Source organism: Podarcis bocagei, assembly GCF_964188305.1.
Source record: "Podarcis bocagei genome assembly, chromosome: 17".
Classification (NCBI taxonomy): Eukaryota; Metazoa; Chordata; class Lepidosauria; order Squamata; family Lacertidae; genus Podarcis; species Podarcis bocagei.
In genome coordinates, this window is record NC_138143.1 from 42,453,944 (window position 1) to 42,476,135 (window position 22,192).

Below are 22,192 nucleotides of genomic sequence, written 5' to 3' on the forward strand. Positions count from 1 at the left end.
AGCCTTTCTCCAGGTTTCCTGGTAAACATGAGCCCTTCATGCGTTCCCTTTGCTCTAGCATGGAAAGTCCCTATGCGCACACAACTGCTGTACACATTTTGGGACCTGTTTTGGGCATTTAGCAGAATGTGTGTAAGTCAGGGCTGGAGCCTCCGCCCCGTAGCCACACAAGGCCTTTAGAGGTCCTAAGCACTTAAAAGATTTTAGTGCCTAGGGGAACACTAATATAATCTAATTCAATAATACCTATTTCAAAATATAAACAATAATAAAACTGCAAAATTAAATTTTATTTTTCGAGATGCAACAAAACCTACGGTAAGAGGGGAAATGATGTTTATTTTTGTATACTTCCACTTTATTTACATTTGGAAAAATTCTCCCACTTTTTCTAATTGCAAAGCCTTTGATCAGATCATTCAAACTAATCTTACATAACACATCTGCTTCTATACTGAGCAGAGATAAGGCATCCAGCCTGACTTGATGCATAGGTGTTCTGTTAGGATTTTTAATATACTTCAACTGAGAAAATGAACACTCAGCTGAGCAATTTGTGACCATTAAAGATGCGGCAATGGAGAATGCCCCAGCCCCTCCCTTGATGCTGTCAAGGCGTGTGGTGGAGTCTCCTTCTTTGGAGGTCTTTAAGCAGAGGCTTGACAACCATATGTCAGGAGTGCTCTGATGGTGTTTCCTGCTTGGCAGGGGGTTGGACTCGATGGCCCTTGGGGTCTCTTCCAACTCTAGGATTCTATGATGCCCTAAGCACATGCGCTTTTTTTTGCTTAACGGTTAATCCAGCCCCGTACCCACACACCACACGTTCAGGGGGACTGCATGAAAAGGCTATGATCCACAGACTGGTACTGTGTGGAACTGACTGGTACTGTGTTCCTGTAACAAGAAGGTTCTGCCTACATAGTTATTTCAGATAAGGAAGCTCCAGTTGCCAACTGCAAATGTAGCTTAGGGTAGAGTGGCAGAGAGGGACGCTGCTTCTTTCAGAGCTTCAAGATACTTCTGCATATTATGCCAAACCAGGCTTCCTCAACCTCAGCCCTCCAGATGTTTTTGGCCTACAACTCCCATGATCCCTAGCTAGCAGGACCAGTAGTCAGGGATGATGGGGATTATAGTCTCAAAACATCTGGAGGGCTGAGTTTGAGGAAGCCTGTGCTAAACCCTAGGACTCCTAGCAGAATCCAAGCCCCCTTGATTCTTCAGTGATGTCTGTTTATTTTCTCCCAAGCCGTAAAGACAAACAGCCTTTGCTTGAGGACTAAAATCTTGATATTTTAAATTCTGTTTTAAAATCGTTGTTTTAAACTGCTGTGAAATCCTTTGCAGATTCATAAAATAGACACCCACCCACAACACACCCACACTGCTTTATGATACTTGCTAGCCAGATGTTTGAAGCATGAATTAAGGACATTGAACTGAACATGACACAGAACTCGCTGGAAACTTGGCTATCTGATAGTAAGTTCTTGGTCCTGCAACAAAATGCACTACACTGCAGGGTTGTCGGAAGCCACTGCCTCCCTGCAACTTTCCCTTCCAACTTGCAATTTTTATTTTACTATTCATTTTCTTCCATTTATATCCTGCCTACCTTCCTTCATGGGACGCGGGTTAAACCACAGAGCCTAGGACTTGCCGATCCGAAGGTTGGCAGTTCAAATCCCGTGACGGGGTGAGCTCCCATTGCTCAGTCCCAGCTCCTGCCCACCTAGCAGTTCGAAAGCACATCAAGGTACAAGTAGATAAATAGGTACCGCTCTGGCAGGAAGGTAAATGGCGTTTCCGTGCGCTGCTCTGGTTCGCCAGAAGCAGCTTAGTCATGCTGGCCACATGACCCGGAAGCTGTACGCCGGCTCCCTCGGCCAATAAAGCGAGATGAGCGCCACAACCCCAAAGTAGGTCACGACTGGACCTAATGGTCAGGGGTCCCTTTACCTTTACCTTCCTTCATGGGACACAAGAGGCATTGCATGTGGTTGCTGGGCACTGACCAGACCTAGACATGCTTAGCTTGAGAATGTTGGTGGTCTCACCATGGAAGAATTTAAAAAACTCCATCCCCAGAGCCAGTTTACAAGTAAGTTACATACCCAGACAATAAGATGGTTCTATCTATGCTCCTTTTATCATTAGAACCACGTTTGCATGTACCTCTCAGCCAAAACATGGCTTAGTGGGAATATGTGTGCGGGTTCCCAGAAGGAACACCATATTTCCATCTGCTGCTGTGAGCTAGCCATGGTTTGGCTTACTTTGTCTTTCAAACCTAGGGTTGTGGTTTGTCCCTCATCAAAGTGCAAGCTGTAACCAAGGTTTATTCTTTGGGAAAGGCTAGGAGTTTACTCCTACTATTGCCAATGCCCTGAAATCATTAGCAAAGGGCTGAAATCTGCAGATCTAGGAAGAACGCACTGCCAAGGACCATCCTTCCTCCTCTTCCTCCTCCTCCAGGAGAGAAGGCAGAGCTGAACAGCAACAGAAGTGCACAGTCATTAGCCTCTGGAAAGAAACAGGATGAGACCTAGAGGCAGGACAGAGTCGCGTGGTGACCAAGACCCACCTGAATGCCTACCCACTGACTAACGTGCTACAACATGCTGGCTCGTCTGCTCAGTTCAGCCAGTGCTCTCAGGGTGGTGTTATGTCATAGAATCATAGAGTTGGAAGGGACCACGAGGGTCATCTAGTCCAACCCTAGGAATCTTTTGCCTAAGGTGGGGAACAAACCCACAATCTTCAGATTAAGAGTCTCATGCTCTACTGGCTGAGCTAGCCTTCCTGTTGTGAGTGCAAATCCAGCACAGCTAAGCAGCAGCCGCCCTCTAGCTCTTTGGCCTTTTCTGCTTTAGATTATGTGCCTTGCACAAACACTCTATATGGTTAGAAGGCGGGAATTCCGATTCATTGTTTACCCTTCTTTTAATAATGGTATATTATGTGTGCTTTTAAAAACTTGGATTTGTTTTGATTCTGTTTATTTATTACACTGGTTTTCCCCTGCCCCCATTTAGTTACCCACCCTTGGACCTATTGGTGATGAGTGGGCAATAAATACATTTGAATAACCAAAGAGGTCCCAGACTGCCCAGAGGCCTGTAGGCCTAGCTACCGAGAATATTGTGCAGCTGATCGTGGATTTGGTACTTAGGGGAAGGGGACAGGAAGCAGAATGGTATATATATAGATATAGAAATATATAGAAATATATATACCGTCCATCTGGCTGGGTATCCCCAGCCACTCTGGGCAGCTCCCAACATAATATTAAAAGCACAATAAAACATAAAACATTAAAAAACGTCCCAAAACTGGGCTGCCTTCAGATGTCTTCTAAGAGTCAGATACTTGTTTATTTCCTTGACATCTGATGAGAGGGCGTTCCACAGGGCGGGGGCCACTACCGAGAAGGCCCTCTGCCTGCTTCCCTGTAACCTCACTTCTCACAGTGAGGGAACTGCCAAAAGACCCTAAGAGCTGGACCTCAGTGTCCAGCTGAACGATGGGGGTGGAGACGCTCCTTTAGATATACAGGGCTGAGGCCGTTTAGGGCTTTCAAGGTCAGCACCAACACTTTGAATTGTGCTTGGAAACATCCTGGGAACCAAAGCACAGCTTTGGGGTGGGGATGGAGGCCATTTCAAAGACAAGTAGTGTGAGTGTGTGTGTGTGTGTGTGTGTGTGTGTGTGTGTGTGAGAGAGAGAGAGAGAGAGAGAGAGAGAGAGAGAGAGAGAGAGAGAGAGAAGACTTAGGCAGTAGTCACTGGTTTCAGAATATTTTCTGTCAAGATCTGGGGGTGCAGGGGGGACACTTAAGGGACGTTTCAATTTTCTCTACATTTCCAGTTTTCAAATAGATTTTTTTTGTCTTGTAAGACCTGGCAGCCTACCGGTTTAAAACGTTTGTCCTGAACCACCCACTTTCCCAAGAGTAGTCGCTCTAGAGAAATCAGTTTTGCAGAATTCAGAAATGTTGAAATTATTGCATTTATCTGCAATTGACCCCCTTTTTATTACATTATTTTGTCCTGCAAGAAGAGCACTGACCATTTTGGTTTTGTTTAAATCAAATTGCTATGTGTTGCCACCTTCTGCTTTCCTGCAATGTGACTGCAGATCCCTACAGGACAAAGAGCAGCTATGGGAGGATTTTCATTGAGGAAGCCGCTCTGGAACTTCACACAGACGCTAAACAAACACACTCTTTCAGAATCACAGTTATCTGTCCAATCTAATCCTTTGTGAAAACATATTATTGCATATTGTAAAGATATGTTTAAAAAGAAACATGATCAGATCACAATCAGTGTTCTTCAGAAGCCAGTGAATGACAAGTTATTGCAGTTTGAGTGGATATCATGTACAGTCAGCATAGAGATTTTAAAAATCTGCTTAAATTGCTGGTGTAGAGAGGGAAAGAATTCAGGAATAAATTCTTTGTTTGGGAAAATGGAGAAATTTGACTCACTGTACATTCTTGCTCCCTGGAAAGGAAAGAGGGCACACCAATTTCCTGAAGGACTTCCATCAGGCAGGAGGCAAGGCTTACTAATGGTTGACTCATCCCAGGGAGGGGTTCCCACAGTTCCCAAGATCAGACTAGAGAGAAAAGAGAAGGCCATAATGCAGATGAGAACACCAGACAGAGAACAACATGCCAAAAGGGTGAGCTCCAGCTCCGAGGGCCTTCTGGCGGTTCCCTCACTGCCAGAAGTGAGGTTACAGGGAACCAGGCAGAGGGCCTTCTCGGTAGTGGCACCTGCCTATACAGTGGTACCTCAGGTTAAGTACTTAATTCGTTCCAGAGGTCTGTTCTTAACCTGAAACTGTTCTTAATGCCACTTTAGCTAATGGGGCCTCCCGCTGCACGATTTCTGTTCTCATCCTGATGCAAAGTTCTTAACCTGAAGAACTATTTCTGGGTTAGCGGAGTCTGTAACCTGAAGCGTATGTAACCCGAGGTACCACTCTACAGATCTACCTTCAGATGTCTTATAAAGGTTGTGTAGTTACTTATCTCCTTGACTCGGGGGTCGGATTAACTCCATACCTTCCAACATTTCTCTGATGAAAATAGGGACGTTCTAAGGAAAAGCGGGACAATCCTGGATCAAATCAGAAACCAGGACGGCTTCTGTAAATCCGGGACTGTCCCTGGAAAATAGGGGAACTCGGAGGGTCTGTTAGCCATGCTAGCTGGGGCTGGTGGGAACTGAGGGGTGGGCTATGTTCTGCGCACCTGCCTGGTTGCCCTCTCGGACTTACAGGTCCAAGAGGCAGGTGCAGAAGAACCGCGCTGCTTCTCAAGCAACCCCCACATGCCTGGCGCAGAAGAGAAGCCCTGTGGGGAGGAGATGGAGGCTACTGAACCATCTCTCCTTGAGGATTGGAAGATCTGCTGCTGCTGGAGGAACTAGGCTGCCGCCTGTGGCTTTTTATTTCTCCAGAGCCCCTGTCATGGTCCCCATGCCCAAGTCACTTGCGTGGCACTCCTCATAGGGCTTCTTCTGTGGGGAGAGTGGATGTGATCATTGAACTGAGTGACACCCCCTCTCCCCACAGGAGCCGGCATGCATAGCTTTTCACATCCCTTGAGACACCCGTGTTGGCAGAGTAGCTAAATTGCAGCTACGAAGCCAAATCGTGCGCAGTACTGACTCTCTTCTTGAAATCAAAACAATGTCCAAATTCTTGTCAAAGTAAAGTGGTGCCTCGGTTTTCAAACATCTCGGAAGTCGAACGTTTCGGTTTTTGAACACAGAAAACCAGGTAGTAACTGCTTCAGTTTTGGAACGCTTTTTGGAAGTCGAACGTGCCACACGGCTTCCGTATTGAGTTTTCCATAAGTAAATGCTTCCAGAAGTAAATGTTTCGGTTTTTGAACTTTTCGGAAGTCAAATGGACTTCCAGAATGGATTGTGTTCGAAAACCAAGGTACCACTGTATTCTAAAGCTTTTACTAGCAGAACATATAGCTGAAGAAGAATATATGCAAAGTATTTACATTCACATCCAAGCATGGGCTGAGTTTTTCCTGGTAGAAGATTACAGCTTCTTCCCTCAACATTCAAGCAAACTGTGCCTTTCCCTCTTTCAGTACAGTGGCACCTCGGGTTAAGTACTTAATTCGTTCTGGAGGTCCGTTCTTAACCTGAAACTGTTCTTAACCTGAAGCACCACTTTAGCTAATGGGGCCTCCCGCTGCCACCGCCAAGCAATTTCTGTTCTCATCCTGAAGCAAAGTTCTTAACCTAAAGCACTATTTCTGGGTTAGTGGAGTCTGTAACCTGAAGCGTATGTAACCCGAGGTACCACTGTACTTGCACTCAGCCTTATTTATGCACATAACCCAGCCAAGCCAGGCAGGTCATTCTGAGAGGTTTCCACTTTTTCCTTCCAGCTGATTTCTCCTTACAGCTTCTTTGGGAGAACATCAACTTCTGTACATCTTTTCTGTCACATACATTCACACAGAAACATTAGCACGCCTCTCCTCTATTGCATTTGGCGAGAGAGAGAGAGAGTTATCCAGTGCTGCTGCTTCTTCAGTGTTCATGGAGATAGCGCCATCGCCATCAAGTTTCTCACACCAAAGAAAATGGAGAATGTCAAAAAAATACCTCCCCTGTGACCAAAATTAACCAATCGCACAAGATTTACTGTGGAACACTGCAGAACGAAACACACCGTAATGTGGTTTAAGCATTCCCAATTTCAGTACATTAAATCTCTATACTTAGCAACCAGCCCCTAAGCCAAGGTGTGTCTCCAGTGGAAGGGAGAATCTGACAGGGAAGCCGTGAGCGACTCCTGCCTTTCCCACCTCCCTGCCATCTCATGCAAGTTCTACCTCCGACTCACGGTCTCAGTTTATGGTGGTGCTGTCCTCTTCAGCGGGCGCCATTGCTGCTGCCCCTCTTCTTCCCCAAGACACGGCTGAGGCAAGGAGGAGCGCAGGTGGTTGCGCCAAGTCCCTCCCTCACCTGCCCAGGCCAGGGGGCAAAGGGGCACAGCAGGGAAGGCAAGAGCCTGGTAAGTCTTCGCTCTCCCCCATGGTGGAGAAGGCACCAGTGCAAGGAAGGCAGTGTGGGGCGAGGCAAGCTGGTCCTGGGGGGAAAGGCCGCTTTGGGGAGGTGGAGCAGGATTCAAACCACCTTTCCAGGCGCCTTTTGCATCTCTCCCAGCAACGTGCATCTTGAGGCAGTTGACTTTCCAAGCCAGGCGTGGCCCCACAGAGTCCCTAAAGTCATGGCCTGGGCTCCCCCATACCACACGAGGTGAGTTGAGAAGGCCCATATGCCTTTCCCAGAGGTAAAGAGGGAGAAGTCCAACTGAAATAATAGGAAAAGCAATTGTGAGAAGGCACAGAGAGGCCTTTTCACCACTGCATCTTGCTGTTGCAGATGCTCTGCTGAGAGACAAGCTCCTGGTTGCTAGGCAGGGCCTGTCTGAGTTCTTCTGGGACTCCCTCCCAGGATGGAGTCAATTATTATTTGGTCCTGCCACCTGCCTTAACAGGAGGACATATCCCAAAGGATGGTGAATGCCATCCTTCCTGCCTCAGCGAACCAAGTAAAAGATACAAATATACTTGGTGTATTTGTATACAGTGGTACCTGTTCCGGAGGTCCGTTCTTAACCTGAAACTGTTCTTAACCTGAAGCACCACTTTAGCTAATGGGGCCTCCCACTGCACGATTTCTGTTCTTATCCTGAAGCAAAGTTCTTAACCTGAAGCGCTATTTCTGGGTTAGCGGAGTCTGTAACCTAAAGCGTATGTAACCTGAAGCGTATGTAACCCGAGGTATCACTGTATATCTGTATATATAGATATATACAGATATACAAGAGTTTTCATATCTGCAGTAGTGGTAGTAGTAGTAGTAATCAGCGCTTTTTTTCCTTAAAAAATGTTTAGGGGTGCTCTCATTTTCCTACTCATATTGAAATACTTCCCCTCAATAAGGCCAAACTTAGATTCACAAAATGTTTAGGGGCATGCGCACCCCTGTGCCCCCCCAGAATAATAATAATAATAATAATAATAATAATAATAATAATAATAATAATAATAATAATAATACATCTATTACCTAAGCTCACAGGGCATGTTACAACATCAAAGCACAGCATTTCAGCATCATATTATAACAGAATTACACAAACAAGGTGGTTCCTAAAAATATACACCTCTAATGTCAAATGCCAGGGCAAAAAGGTTTGGACGCTTTTGTATGTGAAGGAGGGAAGAGTACGAAACACCCTGTTCCTTACCAATATGGATGCAGGATTCTCACCTAGGGCAGTTAGAGGAGGGAGGAAGAGGGTGGGGATTGTATATATATAACACACACACACACACACACACACACACACACACACACACAAACTGCTCTGAGGTTTCATTACAATCAAGTAGTATATAAATCTTGTGAAATGAAATAAAAAACAAGACCCGAAATATGAAAGTAGCACTGTATTGAACTCTCCAAACATATTAATCAAAAAATAAATATGCAATTAAACCATAGCGTAATATCTACATTATTGGAAGACAGAATACTGCTTGAAAGTATGTTTTGATTAATTAGTCCATTTTGACTCATTAGTCTTGTCCATTTAATCTAGTATCCCTGGGAAGAGTGATAGCACCACATTCCTAAGGAAATGTATTCAAGGCTCTCACGCACGTTACTGGCCGAGAGAAGTGAATTTGCCTCTGCGGCTGCATTTTCATGGGTAGATTGCTAGCTGTAAGCACAACTTGCTGGAATATATATGGTATAATTATACAAAAACCTTTTAAACTGTACAATAAGCACACTTCCCCTTCAGTCTGTGGTGTCTGACAGGGAATTTGCGCAGCTTGAAAATCTTTCTAAGACACCATTATATCAAAAGGGAGCAAAAAAAACCCAAAAACCTTACCAGCTTGCAGTTCAACACAAAAGCAGACATATCGAAGGACTCTTTATTGGCAAGGTCACAGATGAAAGCAAGAAAGAATTATCTTCCAACTCTGATTCTTGGACAATCTGAATTCAAATCTGCCTAACTGGATTCAGCAAAGGATCCTGGAAGAATTAGATAGGATCAATTCAGAACCACCTGTTACCTTGCACAAAAATACTAGTGCAGATTCACAGGTACATGTTCCAAAATGGAAAGAAGGAAGACTCAGAAAGCTGTGGTCCTGCTACTTGATTTCTATAGTTGAAGAGGTACTAGAACAAAGTGCTAATACTGTTGAATGGTCTCTTTAAATGTGAAGGTTCATTATTGTTCCACAAGATGTGTATGTCTTTGAGGGTCAGAGCAAATAATGAGACCCAGTTTTACAGCTGTGAAACAATATAGCAGGTGCTGCTAAGTTGTGTTAATTAAGCTGTGTCAGTAATTGGGTATAGTATATAAAGAGCAGCATCTAGCTCTCTGTCCTCTGGGAGATGGGTTGGTGGTTGGGTCATGCTTGGTGATATATTTAGTGTAAAAGGAGATTTTGTTTTTGTTATTAAAACCTTGATAAAGTTATATTTGAGTTCCTTGTAATGTGTGGTCTCCCCAGCAAGCTTTCTGCAGCGCAACTAAACTGCAAATAGCCAACAAATACATGAGGACTTAGACTAAAGGAAAATTGACTTAGAAAGACATGCTGACTGCTACTAATCATGCCATAACCAACTTCCTTTCTGAAAATTAACTGATTTGGTAAACAAGAAGAGTGGTGTGGAATATACTGTATATTTTTAAATATATAATGTTATTTTTCATTTTCAACCTTTACAAGCATTTTAGCCAGAGAAGCAAAATCTTTACAAATCTAATTTACCCTCCCCTCAGCTGTAACTGAACTCCAAAGTTCTATTTGCATTGGTCACCTATAGGCAGCGCTGGCCCATCTATGAGGCAAGGTGAAGCAACAGCCTCAGGCAGCAGAATCTACAGATCTTTATCCCCCCCCCCTTGCTCCTGATGTGCATTTTCACTCACCCCCTCTTCCCTTGTGGGGCAGTGTGCCATTTTGTGGTTTGCCTCGGAGGCCAAAATGTCTTGGGCTGGCCCTGCCTATGGCATCACCGTGCTAAATTTTCAGAAACGTACACTAAAAGTGAACACTGCAATAGCTGAAAATCCACTTGGAAAGCATGGTTATAAAAGGATCGGTACTGGACTGGGATGTGCAGAATATAGGGTTCAGAACCGAGTCAGGAATAAAACTGGTTAGGTGATGGAAGATATAGAAACCCGCAGCTGTTAACAAGCTGAACAGACACCAAAAATGCAGTTATGCGCCACAAAAGGCCAGGCCACATTCAAGGTTATATCATAATTGCAAGATTCAGAAATTAAAACCCCAGTCCAATTAAGCCTTTATTTGTACAGCATTCACCTAAAGGAATTCAGGATGACTGAAAAGGGCTTAGAAGGCAGGCAGAAAAGCTGGAATCATTCAGCCTAGGGAAAGGAGGAAACAGGTTGAACATTTTCAAATATTTAAAAGGCTGTCAAAAAGAAGAGGAAGGATCCTTTGCTCCATACCCTGGGGAGAGGATGGTAAGCAATGCACTCAAATTATTACAGCAGAGCTAAGATATCTCCCTTCTCCAGCAGATTGAAAACGCCATTTCTAAAAGCTCATCTCTCTGACACATGGCTGTAAGAATATCTGCTGGTTCCCTGCAGCTTTTGCATCAACCTCAGGCTTCAAATCTCTTATTGAAAAGCTCTCCGCCAATCTGCCTCCAACTCCCAGTTTGCTTGGCAACAAAGGCTCCACATGCCTTTCCATGGTGATCACCAGGCTCCAACAGGAACATCTAAATGGCTTAGGATGTCAATGGTCACCACTTTCCACCATCATCAATGATCATCATCAATGATCAATGATCATGATTCCTGCTTGGCAGGGGATTGGACTCGATGGCCCTTGTGGTCTCTTCCAACTCTATGATTCTATGATTCTATGATCATCATCCATTCAAGGTCATGGCTTGCTCAGGTGTGGGAAGCAAAAGGTTCACAAGAAGGCAAGGCATTGCTGTGTGGGTATGTGTGCGGGGCGGTAGTCTTGCTGGTATTTCAAGTATAAGTGTTCCCATTTTTGAGATGCTACACTGCAGTGGAGCCAGAATATTCAGGGTCCAAAGCTGACAGGGGCCACTGACACTCACATTCTGTGGCACGGCCATTACAATCATGGGTGTTATGGGAACACTCCAAAGAGCTTTCCCCACCCCGTTCCTTGCCCAACCGCAAACCAACAACCCTGCGGTGTCGCCAGTGGTCTTAATCTCTGGTACTGGCTGCCGCCACCCTCCCCCTTTCTTTTGCGGCCCAGACGGAAGGGGATCTGGGATCCACCAATGCAATTGCTTTTAAAAAGGTCAGTGCACCCAGCACCCCTCGGTTCAGCGTATGCACAAATTGCTGGGGAAAGCAGGGCTAGCTTCCAAGTTGCTCATTTCCCTGGCAGAGCCCCCCTAGACCAGGGGCGAAACTAGGTGTGCTGGTCCGGGTGGGGTTACCATGCGGCGTGGTCTGAGTCCGGTCCTGGGTCGAGGGTCTGGAGGCTGTCCGTCAAGGGCGAAGCAGGGTCCAAGGCAAGGAGCCGGGCGTGATCAGGAACTCCAGAAGAGCAGGCACAAATGAGAGGCACAAATACAAGATGGGGGGCACCTGGCTTGAGAGCAGTACATGTGAAAAGGATCTAGGAGTCTTGGTTGACCACAAAATTGACATGAGCCAACAGTGTGACGCAGCAGCTAAAAAAGCCAATGCAATTCTGGGCTGCATCAATAGGAGTATAGCATCTAGATCAAGGGAAGTAATAGTGCCACTGTATTCTGCTCTGGTCAGACCTCACCTGGAGTACTGTGTCCAGTTCTGGGCACCACAGTTCAAGAAGGACACTGACAAACTGGAACGTGTCCAGAGGAGGGCAACCAAAATGGTCAAAGGCCTGGAAACGATGCCTTATGAGGAACGGCCAAGGGAGCTGGGCATGTTTAGCCTGGAGAAGAGGAGGTTAAGGGGTGATATGATAGCCATGTTCCAATATATAAAAGGATGTCACATAGAGGAGGGAGAAAGGTTGTTTTCTGCTGCTCCAGAGAAGCGGACACGGAGCAATGGATCCAAACTACAAGAAAGAAGATTCCACCTAAACATTAGGAAGAACTTCCTGACAGTAAGAGCTGTTTGACAGTGGAATTTGCTGCCAAGGAGTGTGGTGGAGTCTCCTACTTTGGAGGTCTTTAAGCAGAGGCTTGACATCCATATGTCAGGAGTGCTCTGATGGTGTTTCCTGCTTGGCAGGGGGTTGGACTCGATGGCCCTTGGGGTCTCTTCCAACTCTATGATTCTATGATTCTAGGTCTGGGTGCTGGCAGAAACAGGTTTCCAACGATGTTGCTCCCGCAACCTGGGACTGGGCTGACTGGCCTTTATCTCCTCTGAGGCATAGGGCGGCCCCGGTCCACAGGTGACCCGCCTCTCCTGGCCTTAAGGCAATCACTCCTTCTGTGAGAACTTAGTTCCCTCTGCCTCTCTGCCCTGAGCCTCTGCAGCTCAGGAGAGGCTGGAGGGTTACTGGACCCAGGGGGAGACTCACCTTCCCCTGACAGGGCTGGGTGAGGAGCACCTGCAGGCAATGGGTCCTCAATCACCCCCGGAGCCAGAGTGGATTCACCTGGTGTCTGCTCCTGAGGATCCGGCACAGGTGCAGGCCCTTCAGATTCAAGCCCCTGCCCCCGCTCAGCCGGCCCTGGAGGCGGGGACTCCTGTGCAGGCTGGGATTCCTCCGGTTCAGCCTCTGAATCAGATTCCCAGGCCATCACACTAGGCTTATTTCACCAGGTTCAAAGATCCAGTTTGGCACTCCCTTTACTCATGGAACTTTGGAGTGTCAGGCATAGCCCTACTGGCTTTAGCCCAAACGTAGCAGAGTTTTCCTGCACAGCGAAGAAGCTAGTTGCGGCAGTAATGACTAGTCAGCTAGACTCAGAATAACTATTTACAGGATTTATTAAAAGAAGGAAAAAACCAGCAGAGTTTCTGCATACAAATAAAAGCAAAATAAATCCTCTTTCTCTTTCTTTCTCTCTCTCTCAAAACCATACACAGCACTTCTACTCCTAACAACACCTCACATCAAACTGTGCTAGCAATCCCTAGATAACAGAGTTGAGTGCTGCTCGTTAACCAATCAGAGTGAGTAGTTTCTAGGTCAAGCAGACCTGGGCTTTCTGCCAAGAGTAAATTGACACCAGCTTGAGTTAATTGGTGAAGCTAGAATCTGCAAGTTTCCCACGAGAACCAATTAACAGAAACTGAAACCGAAACTGAACACCCCCTCACAGATTCTGCTGAACAATTAACACCAAATACACCTATGTAGGAGATCATTTTTCCAGCAAACCTAAACCCTTGCACATTCGCTTGTTCTTTATCTTTGCCAATGGTTTAGTTAACACATCTGCTACATTTTCTTCACTTGACACATAAGTACAGGTGATTACATTGTCTTGTACACAGCAACGTACATTTTGGTATTTTACAGAGATATGTTTTGAACGCGATTTGAAACCCTCTGTTTTACTTAAGGTTATACAAGCTTGATTATCAATGTAAACTTGTACTGGTTCTCCACAATTTACATTTAAATCTGTTAACAAATGCTTGAAATAAATCACCTCGTTGCACAATTCACTCAATGCGGCGTACTCTGATTCCGTTGATGACACACTTACAACGTCTTGCTTGCGTGACCGCCAGCTGATTAAAGCTCCACCGACCATTATAACTAGTCCTGTGACAGATTTTCTATCTGGCAAATTTCCCCAGTCACTATCACAGTAGCAACTCAACATTTCATCCTCTGAAGAATTTAATTGTAACATATAGCCAATTGTCTGTTTGAGATACCTCAGAACTTGTTTTACCCCTTTCCAGGCATTTAGTGTGGGTTTTGAGACCAATCTACTTAATATGCCTACTGCATAGCTAATATCAGGTCTGGACCACTGTGCTAGATACAATAAACTTCCAATTACAGAGTGATATACATCAGGATGTTCAAATTCAGGACTCTCATCTGTATGAAGTGTTTTTATGAAACCTGGATCCATAGGCACCGCTGCCCCTTTGCAATCCTGCATCCTGTATGTAGTCAGTAGTTGTTTAACTTTGTTCTGCTGACTAATTAGGCAGCTGCCATCTTGGGCCCAGCACACTTCCAACCCTAGATATGTCCTAACCGGGCCTAAGTCTTTTGTACACCCACCTGCAGCCTACAATCTTTGCCCCCTCAGGCGCTGCCACTGGTGTAAAAACCTTGTGCTCATTCAGAGAGGACATCTCTTCCTCCATTGCCTGTTTCCAGCGCTCTGCCTCCTCTTTTGGTAACTTTAACACCTCCTGAAAACTCTTGGGTTCTGCACTTACACTAAACACATTTGCAGTATCTGGGGAAAAACGCACTGGAGGCACTCCTTTGTTTTGTCTTTTAGATCTTCTGGGAGAAAATTTTTCTTCTGACCCACTTTCCTCCTCAGAACTACGATCTCTCTTTTGTTGCTTAGCAACTGGTCTTTGGCTAACTCCACTTTCTTGAGAGCTCTTATCTGAACTTTCCTCCCCCTCAGACTCTGATTCTCTGTGTCTACCTTCAGAGTCATGAAGCTCCTGAGAAGGTTCAAACCAAACCTCAGTATTGGCATGTAGTCTCTCCCAGCCACTATGTTCACAAAAACTGGCATTCCTGGAGATCACAATGCCATTTGTCCCTTCAGCAAAACGGAAACCTTTTCCCAGCTCCTGGTAACCCACAAACACTAGCTGTTTGGTCTTAGGATCTCCCTTCTTTCTCATTTGTTTCGGAATTAATACCCAGGCTTTTGATCCAAACACATGCAAATGGTCAATTTTGGGGTTTTTCTGAAACAATTTAAAGTACGGGGTTGTACCTATTGTTTGATGGAAGAGCCTATTTTGGAGATAACACGCGGTGAGCATGCTCTCCCCCCAATAAGACATGGGCAAATCAGCATCATCAAGCATGGCAAACATCATCTCTTGTAAAGATCTGTTTTTTCGCTCTGCAACGCCATTCTCCTCTGGGGAAAAAACGTTCGTTTTTCTATGCCCAATGCCACGCTTTTGTAACCAATCTTTAAAGGCATTTGACATAAATTCGCCACCTCTGTCCGTCTGAATCCTTTTGAGTTTAACAGACAGAAATCTTTCCACAGATGCCACCCAGCCTTTAAACTTAGTGAACACGTCACCCTTATTTTTCATGGGAAAAACCCAAGAATAACGCGTGGCGTCATCCACAATTGTTAGTGAAAAGCGCGATCCACCCCTGCTTACAGCAAATGGACCAATTACGTCCATGTGAACCAGCTGTAGCGGTGACTCACTAACTCTGTCACTTCTGGGGTAAGAGACTCTGTGGGTTTTAACCTTTTTACAGACATTACAATCAAGGTACTTGTTACAACTCTTTAAATTACCCCCATCAGCCAATTCAGACATTTTTAGTACACTTTTCCAGCAAGCATGCCCCATTTTCCTATGCAATAAGTGCACACAGTTGTCATGTATAGCTTTGTTACTCACTGCAGGCTGAGATTTACTGACTACTGCTGCAACTTGAGATCCTGCTTTAAGCCAAAACAAGCCTCCCTCTGACTTAGCAGTGCCTAAAATCTCACCAGCCTTCTTAATAATGCAACTGTCTCCTTCAAAATACACTTTAAACCCAGCTTTTAGCAAACAATCTACAGACATCAGATTGCTCCTTAATGACGGCACACAAAGTACATTTTGCAGGCATTCACGAAGACAAGGAACAAAAACTGCACCCCCCGAAATCACTTCGGAAGTACTTCCGTCTGCTAGAGCCACCTGGCTGCGCTGTGCTGAGTTCTTGGAAACAAACAATTCATCTGAGTTCACGATGTGGCGAGACGCTCCCGAATCGACCACCCAGACCGCTTGTTTCTCATCAGCAATCTTGACCTCGCCGGTCACCAGTTGAGCCGACTGTTTTCGTTTGAAGAATTTCTTTTTACGCTGCTGCTGCTGCTGATCTCGTCTCTGCTCCTGCACCGGCAACTGAGACTTGACCAACTCCGGACATTGTCGTTTTAGATGCGCTGAAGACCCACATCGGAAACAACGCCTAACAGCAAACGCTGACTCCTCACCGGTACGCTGCTTTTGCTTCACCTCTGGCACGGCATGAGAACTCCTTCCAAACCGCCCACCTGTAGAAGCCTCTGCAGCCAACGACCTTTCTTGCCTCTTCTGCCATTCTTCAATCAAACGCCCAGTAACGTAACTGACTGATAAATCACGCTCCTGTATGCCTTCTAGAGACAAAACTAAATTATCCCAGCTTTCCGGGAGAGAACTCAAAATAATAGCCACCTTCTCCTGCTGGTCTAACGCACAGTCTCTTTCCTGCAGCGCAGAAAACTTTAACTGTAAACTGTGTAGGTGTTCCTGCATTGTAACCCCAGGCTGTAACATTGCCTTGTACAATGCCTTGCGAATGAACAGCTTGGAAACCGCTGTCTCACGCACATGGAGTTCTTTAAGTGCTTGCCACACACCTCTAGCTGTCTTGATTCCCCTCACATACGGCAACTGGGAATCTTCCAGCCCCAAGACAATTGTGGCCCTTGCTCTTTGGTCTTTATCGAGGTCTTCATCATCAGGCTTCGTAGGAAACTTACTCACCACCTGCCAGAGACGATCCCTCTGCAGCACTGCCTGCATGCGTTCCGACCACAGCAAGTAATTGGAGTCATTCAGACGCTCAAAAGCCATCTGACCTGGTTGTGAGGCCATCTTGAGAGCGATGTCCCTGGAACCCGGAACCAGCTACTCACGACCACCGAGAGAGAAAACAGGAACCACAGCACCCAGCACTCACACGCTGCAGCTGTTGTCCTTCTGTCCGCTGCGTCACCAGCTCACCACGGTCAGGAACCAGCCAGAGAACAACAACTTCTGGAACTACTGGAACCAACGCCGTTGATGCTGACACCACCGCAACTCAGGCTGGCAGCACAATGCCCATAACCTCGTGGAACTTTGGAGTGTCAGGCATAGCCCTACTGGCTTTAGCCCAAACGTAGCAGAGTTTTCCTGCACAGCGAAGAAGCTAGTTGCGGCAGTAATGACTAGTCAGCTAGACTCAGAATAACTATTTACAGGATTTATTAAAAGAAGGAAAAAACCAGCAGAGTTTCTGCATACAAATAAAACAAAATAAATCCTCTTTCTCTTTCTTTCTCTCTCTCTCAAAACCATACACAGCACTTCTACTCCTAACAACACCTCACATCAAACTGTGCTAGCAATCCCTAGATAACAGAGTTGAGTGCTGCTCGTTAACCAATCAGAGTGAGTAGTTTCTAGGTCAAGCAGACCTGGGCTTTCTGCCAAGAGTAAATTGACACCAGCTTGAGTTAATTGGTGAAGCTAGAATCTGCAAGTTTCCCACGAGAACCAATTAACAGAAACTGAAACCGAAACTGAACATTTACTGATTTGCGTGCACACATGCACACACACACAAGCAATGGTGCTCCTCTGGAGACTTTACCCAGGGCAAAAAAACCTGGCTAGCCCTTTCCCCCGTAGCTACAGCTGTACCTAAACTTCCTAAAACCCAAGAACTCTGAGACTAATGCATCCTGTGTTTCTCAGACAGTTCACTTATGAGTTATTCAGAGTGCCAAGGCAGCCCACACTCCCTGAGTGTCTCCCAGTTCTCAGAAGAGCAACTCTGGTTGCAAACCTTTAGTAGTATGAGTTCCGAGCATCTAAGAACCTGGAGATTCTCAACCTGAGGTTGGCAATCACACACAACTTCAGTGGTCAAATGGTCCAAGTTTATTAAACACAAAAAGAAAAGGGAAAGGAGGCGGAAGGTCAAAACAGAATACAAAACAGACCAGAATCAGAACCCTGTGGCTCCAAAGCTAATCTTAGCCGTGTGACTAAGATCCCAATTCTGTTCAACCAGAGGAGGTACTTCTGTCTTGTGGCAACCTTGGAAATAAGGAGAACAGCAGCCTTTGTGTAGCATCTGCCTTTTGGCTGAAGCAGCAGAATTCTTTATTTGTTCTTATGTTTAATTGTGGGGAGCAAGTAAACGGCCAACAAAACTGGAAGCAGGAACATATTGCCCCAGTCTTCAAAAGGGGAGAGGGGTGAAATTTGGCAAAATACAGACTGAGTTTAACTTTGATGGTGGGGAAGATACTAGGCTAGATTTTTTTTTATAAAAAACCGAATCAGTTTGTAGGCCAGCATGAATTTGTGAAGAATAAAACCAGCAAGATTAATTTTACCTCTCTCTTTTTTTAAAAAAAAAAAAACGGGTTTCTAGCTTAGTGGATTGTGGAAATGCATTGGGTGCAATGTATCTTGACTTCAAGAAAGCATATGACATTTCGGCTGGCAAACTAATTGAATGTGGGATAGAATATATGTGGGATAGGTGGGTTCACAGCTGATTGGGAAACCATGCTCTGAGGGCTCAGCAATCCTGTCCTGCACCTGATACTAACTAAGATTTTCATCAGTTGCTTCAGTGAAGTGGTAGAGGTAATTCTGATTGAAGTGTGGATGGCACAAAACTAGGTCAGCTTAACACCTCAGAAGACAGGAATAAAATTCAGAAGGGCCCTGACAGAATGGGAAACTGAGATGAAACTAAGAAAGTGGTATTGAATGCAAAGTTCTGCATATAAACAAAAACAAAACTCCCCAAATCCACAAAAGTACAGAGACCGAATGGACGTGTGTGTGCACACCTGATTTGGAAGTAGTACATGTGAAAAGGATATTGCATCTCATAGACATGAACAATGAGAACAGAGTGGGTTCATTCTGGTGCAGCAGATATCATCGCTTAGCTCCTTAAGGGTTTGATCAAGCAATATGTAAGCTAAATAAATTAAAAAATTGTCCAGTAGCACCTTAGAGACCAACTAAGTTTGCATGCACACGAAAGCTTATACCCAGAACAAACTTAAAGGTAAAGGTACAGGGACCCCTGACCATTAGGTCCAGTCGTGGCCGACTCTGGGGTCGCGGCGCTCATCTCGCTTTACTGGCCGAAGGAGCTGGCATACAGCCTCCGGGTCATGTGGCCAGCATGACTAAGCCACTTCTTGCGAACCAGAGCAGCGCACGGAAACGCCATTTACCTTCCCACTGGAGTGGTACCTATTTATCTACTTGCACTTTGACGTGCTTTCAAACTGCTAGGTTGGCAGGAGCAGGGACCAAGCAACGGGAGCTCACCCCGTAGGATTTGAACCGCCGACCTTCTGATCGGCAAGTCCTAGGCTCTGTGGTTTAACCCACAGCGCCACCTGCGTTCCAGAACAAACTTAGTTGGTCTCTAATGTACTACTGGACAATTTTTTAATTTTTTAATTTATTTTGACTGTGTCAGACCAACACGGCTACCTACCTGAATATGTAAGCTGTGCAACTTTGATATTGTAGAATCATCTTCCAAATCTAAAAAGGCAAAAAATGCACTTTTGGGGATGTGTTTTCTGATAGGATTTTTTTAAAGGCAATAGCTATGAGTCTGTGACAGTGCATTTGTTTCAAACAACATACTCATGATGAGAAGCTAGTGTGGCAAACTCCCTTCGCAGTCATTTCACCTTGTTTTTCCTCGCCACTCCATCCCATAACAGTCTGCGCATGGGAGCTCATCTCACCCCCCGGCAACCCCTGTTCTCACTTCTTTTTCTCTTAGCAACTGTGTAGAATGATCGTATTTGAAGCATTTACATTCTCACCTTTTCCTCTCTCACCTTCTCTTCTTGGCAAATGAAAGAGAAGAAGAATTGCATGGAGGCCAAACGGATCTCAGAATGTCAACAGAGAATGGTGGAGAGAGAGAGAGAGAGAGAGAGAGAGAGAGAGAGAGAGAGAGAGAGAGAGAGAGAGAGAGAGTGTACTGTCGTGAATAGAAGAAACATTAAAAAAATAATAATACTGGAACAACTTATTTTTCTGCCTATTGAGATCACACAAAAGGCTTGTCACATAATTTTCAGAACACTGGGCCTAGCCTTGAGGCAACAGAAGTTGTTCATTAAATTGGGTATATGGTTTGCTTGAGTTCAAATCTTCTTTGAAGTCCATATGCAAGCCAAACCTTTGAAGTCCAGATATGTCTTTCCCCAAAGGGCCGTCTCCCTTGCTGAATGTCCTATGAGACATCAGCAGAATATTCCTTCTGCACAATATCTGTACCTAAGCATGTAGACCTTCTTGTCACACCTTAGCGAGTGAGGTTTCGATGATTCTGAAAGATTTGAGTAACAACCATCAAGCAGCTAAAATAGGGTGGTCATAGGCCTAAATATGAGTTGTTGTTGTTGCTGTTGTTGCTGTTGTTTTAAAAAAGATAGGTTGTATTTTTTAATCAAGTATTTATCATTAGTTTCCTATATTAGAAGTTTGATTTGTACGTAATAACATCTATGCAATTATTTATTTATTTATTTATTCCCTGCCCATCTGGGGTATAAATGAGGTTCCAGGGCATCAACAACAGCCTTTATTTGCTTAGGGGAGAACCAGAATGATTTGGGAGTTACAGGTCCATCTAGACATTCACTTGGGCAGAACAAAACTGTCTAGTCTGAATGGATATCTCAGATGATGTGGATGTCTCAGCCACACAGTCTTCAGATTTAGGAATTCAGGCAATTTTATGATTGCAACTCTAGTTTGTTCTATGTTGATAAGACAATTTGACCTGTGAGAGGTAGGAGTCATGAACATTGCAGCAAAATGAGAAAATCGTTTGATTTTTTCCGTTTTCGTCATTGGCGATTGACCCATGTGCGTAATTGGCTCAATAGTGTTTTAAGATTGGCGGTTTGGATAGCAGGGAGCTAACAGAGCCCGATGGATTTGCTGAAACACACTTGATATAGTCGGTGGTGAAGTTGCCAGGCAATCATTAGTTGTGGAGATTGTCTTAAAATAAAAACCTGATCTAAGATTGCTTTTTGTACAGATTTTTTTTTAAAAAAATGCATTAATGATAGTCAGTTTTTTACAGGTTTTTTTTTAAATCACCATTTATTCATCAGTTATCTTTACATGTTCCTGTCTTCCTCTTGCACTATACCTTTCTAGATCTGAAAATCAATGTGTATATGCCACTCACCCCATCGGTCAATTTTGAGACTACTGCTGGGTACACTCCACAACATGGAACTCAAGGTACTGTGTATGACATACACCTCTTACCCATAGATATTCATTTAGCCTTTCCCTGAACACAGTGGGCTCTTAGATATTGTCTAGTCAACCTGCTCCTTTTAACTCCAGTCTTTGGGAATTTCCCCCTCTATCATTATACCATGAATTACCATGAACCTTTTTTTTATAAGCACAAACTAAATTCAGTTTCTAGTTAATGCCATTCTTTGGAATGTCATTTGCCTGCGCTGTCCCGATGACTGGAACCATGTGCTTAAAAAGCTTTAAAAACCCCGGTCCCTGAGGTGACATCCTTAAAAACAATCCACCTTCCAGTACATAATGAAGAGAGACTTCACGTGATGTGAAATGGAGAATTTCCCACCTCCAAGATGCCATTAGGTTTCACTGATCGTGCAATCCTTTCGTATCTGGTGGGGCATCCCAGGGCCATAGGCATGTTGGATCTCCTTCTCTAGGTGTTAGAGAGAGCAAGAGAGAGCACCAACCTCAGAGAGGGAGCTCCGATGGCAGGTGGTCCTTCTTCACCTTCACAGCACACCTCCACAGCCAAGACCCTACCAGTAGGGTTGAAAAGGGCATGTGTCATTTAATGAAGAAGAGTTTGGACTTGAAGAGTTTGGATTTGATATCCCACCTTTCACTCCCCTTCAGGAGTCTCAAAGTGGCTAACATTCTCCTTTCCCTTCCTCCCCCACAACAAACACTCTGTGAGGTGAGTGGGGCTGAGAGACTTCAGAGAAGTGTGACTGGCCCAAGGTCACCCAGCAGCTGCATGTGGAGGAGCGGAGACGCGAACCCGGTTCACCAGATTACGAGTCCACTGCTCTAACCACTACACCACACTGGCTCTCATGTATAAGCTGCACCAGGGACCAGGGAAGGCATGGAT

The 22,192-nt window shown here is 45.0% G+C and overlaps 1 protein-coding gene across 3 annotated transcripts in view; it reads left to right on the forward strand.

Annotated features, from left to right (window-relative positions):
* ADGRL3 (adhesion G protein-coupled receptor L3) overlaps positions 1-22,192 on the forward strand; it is a 548,667-nt gene that overhangs the window by 522,018 nt on the left and 4,457 nt on the right. The window contains exon 25 of one of the 3 annotated variants that reach the window (XM_081176095.1): positions 21,214-21,300. The exons of the other annotated variants lie outside the window; for them this stretch is intronic. Coding sequence (XP_081032221.1) covers positions 21,214-21,300 — 87 coding nt within the window. The remainder of the gene's footprint in view (positions 1-21,213; positions 21,301-22,192) is intronic. 3 annotated transcript variants of the gene reach the window in all.